Raw genomic sequence first — 7,762 nt, 5'->3', positions numbered from 1 at the left:
GCCGCCAGCACTGGGATCCTCTCTGGATCCAGATGCCAGTCGTGCAGCAGGGTGACGTTGGGGTACGGCAGAGGGACGCGATGCTACCAGTGCCACTCTGCCTAGCGCACTGGCACGCTCACTCGCACCCTCTGTCGGCGAGCCGGCGCCGGCGGAGGCGGTACGAACTCAGAGGGGAAAGAGACGACGGGGGCCTTGCCCTTGGACTTGCTGCTGCCGGCGCCGGAGAAGAGCCCCATTTGGCTAGGGTTGGCTAGGGTTTTTGCTAGGGTTTGCCGGCGACGGGGGAGCGAGCTTGCCTAGATGGGGACGGCGAGTTTGGATGAGGACGGCCCCGCCACATGGTCGGCTTAAAAAAGGGCGATCGCCGTCGCTGACACGTGGGCCTGTGGTCATAAATTAAGCTGACCGCGAGTGGGTTGCCGCTAGGTGGGGACGCGACGGACAGCGAGAAGGCGCGCGTGGCGTCCGTTCGACGTCCGTGCCGACGCATTTGGGGCGTAAATTTGAAGTGATTTAGAGGAGGTCAAATAAAATTGAATTTGAGAAAATGTGCTCCAAATGAGCTCCTAGGCTAGGGTAAACAGTCCATTTGTAATCAAGTTTTTTGAACCTACTCTAAATGAGCCAAATGTTTTTTTATTAACACATATTCACTTTCCATGGTGTAGATTCGAAGTCTCACTATTTTTTGATTTTTTTGATTTTTTTTTAATTTTTCAAAAACAGAAGGTAACACCACCTCCTCTCCTTGAACTCTATGAAATCATGTACATGATAGCTCATATGTGTGAAGGTTTTCTCATGAAAATGACCATAGAGCAAGTTTATGATTTTTGGTTGGTAACATGTCACATAAGACAACATTGTGCGCAGGTTTTATATTTTTTGATTTTTTTAAAATTAATGGTGCTTATTTGACCTCGATCGTGCCAGCTAGGGTTTTTTCATGAAAATGACCATAGACCAAGTTTAGTATTTTTCCTCGTTAGTTTTTCTTATAAAACGACGAACGGCGAAGTTTTCATATTTTTTTGATTTTTTTAAATTAGTTATGCTCAGTCAAAGCCTTTGAAACCCCGTTGACCAGCTCAAAACCCCTCTAAACCCCGCGGGGTTTCGCCTAACCCTAGCTCCCAACATCAGCCGGCCGATCATACCCTCGCGCCAAGCGACAGCCCTCAGATCTGACCTTCTAGAAGGAAGTAGGTGGGCTGGCTGTGTGCAGGCTCCGCGCCGTTGGATCACAAGGACGGCTCCGCATCGTTGGATCGTGGGGCGATCCGCGAGAGGCGATCCTATTGGTTGTGCTCGGCTGCTCGCCCACCACTGACTCCGTGAAAAAAAAAACGTTGTTATTGGGCCCAAAAGGAAACCAAGCTCTGGTTGGGCCGTCGAATTGCGTCGTTTTTTTTTTACATCGTTTGCTCTGTTTTTTGTGAATGGCTCTGTATTTTTTCATCGTTTTTTGCATCGTTTGCTCTGTTTTTTGCATCGTTCTTTTTGTTCTATACAAATGTAAAATGACCAAATTTATAAGGGATAAATTTATTTTTATCATGTAAAATGGTCACAAACTATCAAAAAATGGGTCATTTTGCATTTGTATAATGGCCACAAGCCCTCTATCTCTTTTTATCCCTATGAATCATCCCTATGCCTCCATACCGAAATGTCTTTTCTTTGGTGTTTGTGGAAGGCTAGGAATGATTGACTTTTTCAAAGGAAAATCTCATTCCCCCATCAGGTGCACTTCATGGAAAAGGCAATCTCTGATTGTTGTAATATGGATGTAACTCAAAACCCCAGCCATGCTGATTCTTAGCGAACCATAACTTCCCCCAGGCCCAATGTTGTGCCTACTCAGGGTGCTACTATTTCTTCAGATCTTATTGCAGGTCCTAAGATTTACTCTGACGCCTCGTGGAAGAACACTAAGATTCCAGGAAGATCACACTTGCAGGATACAAGACTTGGGAAAAAAAATTCATTTCGTGGATGGTGCCTCGACTAGCAGCATCATGATACAAACCTCCATGGCGCAGGCCCCTTCCTCTCTTCTGGCTGAAGCTGGAGCTCTCTGGCTTGCTGCGGCTGTTGCAAAGTAGCTTAATTTGCAGGAAGTTACATTTTTCAAAGACAATTTGACTTTGGTCAAAGCAGCAGCTCAAAAAAAGCATCACTGCTTCTGAAACTAGATGGCAGATCAGGAAACATCTTGCAGATTTCTTCAGCTACACCAAGCAGATTTCCAGAGATATTAATGGTGTAGCCCACAATTGTGCTCATCAGGTTTTTTTTAGCAATGTGGAACCTGTCTTTAGTTGTAGTATCAAACAAGCTCATAGCCAATTTAGCTGCCCTTTCTTACAACATCTGTTAGTGCTTGATTGCCCAAGAGTTGTAACCCATGCTGTAACATGTACATGAGCGTAGTTTTAAATGAATTTGGCACCTTGAGCGCCGCTCCCTTGTTCAAAAAAACTAAAAAAAGCTTTCTGGCAAGCTGCAGAGAAACAGCCTTGGGTAAAACATTAGCATAATGCGCCTAATGGCATAACACAACATAACATAGAAATACCTTGCTGGCAATAGTAAAGTTCGACTCTTTGTAATCCTGCATTCTCATGGTCGAAGGATATGTACCAGTCAGATGACTCATGAAAGGGCAATAAAATTTCGACTTCTGAATTTGGAATTGCATTTAGCTAGGAAATTTGTTCCCCTTACAAACTTTGTTATATATACAACTATTACTATCATCGCAGATTATGTTAAGCCATTTTATGAAATACAGATGATTGCTAAAAGTAACAGGCTAATTAAAACAAGATGTTCAGCCATTTTCCAAAGATGTTTCCAGCTACTTAAAACAAGTCAAAACTGGAACATGCATATAAGCCAAAACTTAACTGCATCATTAAAGATAAGTTCCAAGTAAAGTCATAGAAAACCAAGATCCATTTTCTAAAGGAAAATGCAGACCAACATCTCACCAAAAACATGACTTCACGAGAGACGGATTAGTTTCAGAACATAAGCCAAACAACCAAGGATCAGCCAATAGATATTTAAGAAATGGACCTTAGTTAACGAATAAGATTTGCAAGCATTTGGGTGAAGCTTTCATGAATTATTAGCCCAGCCACCCAAACCCAAAAATAAAATAAAAGTAAGAGGCTTCATGTAGTGCTCCAGCTGAGCATTACAATTCCAACTGATATAAGCCCAACTATTAAGTCAAAATCATTCAAGGAAAAGAAGTCATAGATGTGAAATATCAGAAGCGTCTCACCTCCCTTGGGAGGCCGCGTAGTGCTTTATTGATTGATCGGGGCTTATCCCGTGTAGCGCATACATTGTTCTGTTGCAGACGTGGTTGGCAAGGAGAGAATAAAGAAGTAAGAAAAAGCAACAGTGAGAAGTAAATAAGCTAGTGGTAGACGGTGAGCGAATGCAAGCCTTCCGATCTTCTTCTCCGTCGTCGATCCCCAGCCGTTCATTATCTGAACCGGTACAGTTAACTGAACACTAGAACACCTTGCAAGTTCAGTCTGACAATGCCCCCTTGCGAGCGCGATCTTGCCTTCAAGTAGCTGAAGGTTGACTTTGCCATGCTTCGACTGTCTTCTTGAAAAAGGCTGGGAATGTATGCTTCATGAAATCCACATCTTCCCAAGTTGCATCATCCAGTGGAAAATTCTCCCATTGTACAAGCCATTGGACAACCGGTCGATTGTTGCGAGGGATCTGTTGGGTCTGAAATACGATAACAGGTTCAGTTCTGGTACGCTCTTCAGGATCACCTAGAGGTAAATCAGCACAGGGAACTGCATTGGGTCCGATGTGTTTCTTCAGCTGGCTGATGTGGAACACTGGCTGATGTGTTTGCAGCTACAGGTGATATGTCACGTTGCCCACATGATACAGTACTCGAAATGGTCCGTAAAACTTGCTTTGCAGCTTGATGTGAGAGAGAAGGCCGAAAGCATTCAGACGATATGGTTGAAGCTTCAAGTAAACCATGTCACCTACTGCGAGAGTCCTTTCGACTCGCTTGCAATCTGCATATTTCTTCATGCGCTGCTGGGCGATTAAGAGATTGTACTTCAGTGTTGACAGCAGTTGTTGTCTGCCAGTTAAGGAACACTATGCCTCACTGTCAGTAGTGCCTTCCATAGAGAACTCATTGATTTGTGGCTGTGGATATATATCCATATATAAGGCCTCGAAAGGAGTCTTTTGGAGAGACGAATGAAAGGAACTGTTGTACCAGTATTCAGCCATGGGTAAATGCTGGACCTGTTTCTTCGGATCAGTAGAAACCATGCAGCAAAGGTAATTTTCAATACACTGGTTCACACCTTGACCTTGCAAGTTCAGTCTGACAATGTCGCATTCTCCATTGGAGATGCATTTTGATGTATGAGTTCCATATCAAGAAAGACTTTCGCCAAAGATGTTTCCAGCTAATTAAAACAAGTCAAAACTGGAACAAAACCATATAAGCCAAAGCTTAACGGCATCATAATTCATAAACCAAGATTCGTTTTTTTAAAGAAAAGCCAACAAAGTGTAGACCGGCATTTCAATCAATAGTTTCAGAATAGAAACCAAACAACCATAAGGATCAACCAAACAACATATTTAAGAAATGGACCTCAATCAACAAACAAAATTTGAAATCATTTAGGTGAAGCTTTCACTGATTAGTAATCCAGCCACCCAGACCCAAAAATAAAATAAAATAAAATAAAATAAAGAGGCTTCATGTCATGCTCCAGCTAAGCATTACAAATTCAATTGATCTAAGCCCAACTGTTAAGCCAAAATCATTCAAGGAAAAGAAGTCATCCAATTTTAGCAAAGAAACCAATATTAAAGCACCGTGTCACATGCTGAGTATCAAGGCAGAATGAATATAAATCTGTTCTTAACAGTTCAACATGGAAAAAGAAGGACAGCAAGAACTTGAATAGCGAAAACAAACTGCTAACTATTGATAGGGAAAATGCTCTCAGGTTATTATTATACTCCCTCTTCTAGTTCTGGAAAAGTTGTTGGTTTAGGCATGGGTTTAATTAACTTTTTCCAAACTTTGACTCGCTATATTTCAAAATATTTTTGGATTGGGTATGTGAAAACAATGTGTAGGTTTATCTCATAAACTATTTTCAAAACAATATTGTCTTGAAGAGCTTTACAGTAATAATGTATAATAAAAATAAAGGTTATCTCTCATAAAGTATTTTAAAGAAGTATAAATTTGAAGAGTTTTATAGTTGAGAAAATAAGCAGTAAAAGTTGCATTATGGGGGCTTCTTCAGAACTAGACTAGAGGGAGTATGTTCATCATTGAGCAACACACACATATTGTGGTGCTTCCCCATCAACCTAAAGCCTATTTTTATTCACAAAAAAAACTAAAGCTTATTTAAAAGGTGTATACCATCCAATTTAAGAGATAATTTTTAATTCTGGAAAATTTAGTGGTTTTGATTTACGTTTTGTTAGTGTAAATAAACAGAAATTACTATGTAAAAGAGGGGGAGAGGTGGTAGATCTTACCAGTGTGTGTTACCTGATCTGACTGGAGCTAATGAGGGTTCCCAAATCCGACACCGAACCATCTTGCGGTTAACAGCTGAAGGATATTGTCTTTAACCTCGCAGTATCTTTGGGCCCAGCCTTTTGGTTCGGTGTCATCAACTCCTAAGCCAGGAGCCCGGTCCTTTGAGTCGAGGTTGATTGGATCTTTCCAATCAGCCACATAAGCGGACACGCGCCTCTTGAACTTGACTTTGAACTCCGGCCAAGCTTGGTATTTGTAGTGGTTAACACGTGCCAACGCAGTCCAGATGCTTTTGAAAGCAGGCTTGAGCTTAAAATGATGGACCACATTCATGAGGGATGGTTCCACGGCGTCGAGACGGACCAAGGATTTGTGCCGCTGCGGGTTCTTCAACCGGCAAGTGTAGCCCTGGCAGACCCCCTCTGGTGGATGTGCTGTTTGGCCCGAGGGGGCAAAGTCATAACAAGCAAGGTATATTTGGCCAACGCTATCATCAACAGAAATGACGGGCTCTAGCAAAGATTTTGATGGCTTCTCTAATCCTGCCCAGCTTGTTGAGAAGATGAACTCATCAACATCTATGACAGCCATCCATTGGCACGAAGCTTGCTGTGTGGCCGCGCAATGAGACAGACCAGCTTCTTGGACCTTGGTCCAAGGCCATGGCACGGTTGTGATGTTGAGCCCGGAGGATATGAGCTGCGCCACTAGGCCTGCCAAGTTGTCCTCGCTGCAATTATCGTAGATAAAGAACTGATCCACCCCAATCGCACTATGGTAGAGTGCCCACTCCCTGAGAAACTTGGAGATGTTGCGTCCCATTGTGCAGGCGCAAATTGAACTCTTGTGGGGAGTCAGCGAAGAAGATTCAGCTTGCTGTCGACGAAAGGTTGCAAGGGAGGGCATGGGATCCTCGCCGGTGACCCCTAGTGTGACAAGAACCTTGGTGCTTCCTCCTGACTTGACAGGTGTAGGCGGCGAGGGGCAGCGAGTAACTTGCTGTACTGAGCTGATTGCCGGCGTAGATGCCAGCATGGTACCGGCGCCGTCGCTGTAGCGATACAGGCACTGAAGACCTTGGCGGCCGCTGATTCCCTTAGCGAAGACGAGCACGTCGCCTCCGTCCAGAAGAGCCGAGTCAAACACTATCGGGTCGCTGCTCCAGTTAAGCAATGCGCGGCCCGGAGAAGGAGAAGGGGGATCTGGAGCAGCTGCGGCGGCCGAGGAGGTGGAGGAGTGGAGTAAGAGCGGCGCTTGGAGCTGCTGGAAGCTCTGCGCTGGCTCGGGAAGGCGGCAGACGTATGCGTGAAGCCCGGACGCCGGCAGCCTCCCGAGCGGTCTCGCCGGGGAGGACGCCCCACCCTGGAAGGCGCAGATGGCGTCGCCGGTAGGCTCAGTGTCGTCGAGGACCAGGACCTCCTGGTCGGGAAGGAGGACCGCATCCGCCTCCTGCGGCGGCGGCGAGTGGCCGGCGCGGAGGCGGAGGGGGAGAAGGCGCCGCGCGAGGCTGTCATCGCTGAGGCGGAAGGGCGAGTATTGGGATTGCGGGGACGGCGACGGCGACGGCGAAAAGTCGGCAGCGAACGGGAAGGGCGGGGGCGCCGGACTGTCGGCGACGAGCGGGAAGGGGGCGCCGAGGCCGAGGGGCAACGAGAAGACCGGGCGGCCCGAGTAGGCGTTGTGGCCTCCGCTTCCGGCTAACAGTAGGAGAGCTCCGACTGAGACGCCGCCGACGATGCGGCGCAGCCGGCTGCAGCGGCGGTGGCGCGGCATATTGGATTTGGCGGGAGCAGAGAAGGAGCTCGATTTGGCGGGAGCAGGAGCGTGGTCTGGCGGGAGCAGCGGGAGCTCGAAGGCGAAAGATTGAGATTTCGCGGGAGCAGGAGCAGAGCTTCGATTGCTGGGTTGCGACCGAGAAGACGGTCTCGATCGATCTGGGTCTAGGGTTTTCGACCCGACCCGAACACGGATTGGGTTTTTTTTTCCCGAGTCAGGCTGTCGGGCCGCTGGGTCGGTTCCACTTCCCGCGTCGGTCGGGATTGGGCTCCACCACGTCATTACGATCAGGCAGGCTGGTTTTTGCAAAACGTGTTTTCTTTTTTTGCAATATAAAACGTGTCGCCTTCTAACTTCAAATCTGCACCGAGCCTCCGAAGAGAGCGGTTAGGGTTAGGGTTAGGGTTTGCGGAT

At 46.4% G+C, this 7,762-nt stretch overlaps 1 protein-coding gene across 1 annotated transcript; it reads right to left on the bottom strand.

Annotated features, from left to right (window-relative positions):
- Positions 1-3,278: 3,278 nt before the first annotated feature.
- On the bottom strand, positions 3,279-7,501 carry LOC123144336 (glycosyltransferase family 92 protein Os08g0121900). The gene has a single exon (XM_044563437.1). It carries the CDS (start codon positions 7,343-7,345, stop codon positions 5,597-5,599), a length of 1,749 nt encoding a protein of 582 aa, XP_044419372.1. The 5' UTR covers positions 7,346-7,501; the 3' UTR covers positions 3,279-5,596.
- Between the last annotated feature and the right edge of the window lie 261 nt (positions 7,502-7,762).

Source organism: Triticum aestivum, chromosome 6D (genome assembly GCF_018294505.1).
Source record: "Triticum aestivum cultivar Chinese Spring chromosome 6D, IWGSC CS RefSeq v2.1, whole genome shotgun sequence".
NCBI classification, from domain to species: domain Eukaryota; kingdom Viridiplantae; phylum Streptophyta; class Magnoliopsida; order Poales; family Poaceae; genus Triticum; species Triticum aestivum.
This window is presented reverse-complemented; position numbering and strand designations above follow the sequence as displayed.

Excerpts from the sequence above, each read along its gene's own strand:
- LOC123144336 (XM_044563437.1), bottom strand. The coding sequence starts at position 7,345 with ATGCCGCGCCACCGCCGCTGCAGCCGGCTGCGCCGCATCGTCGGCGGC.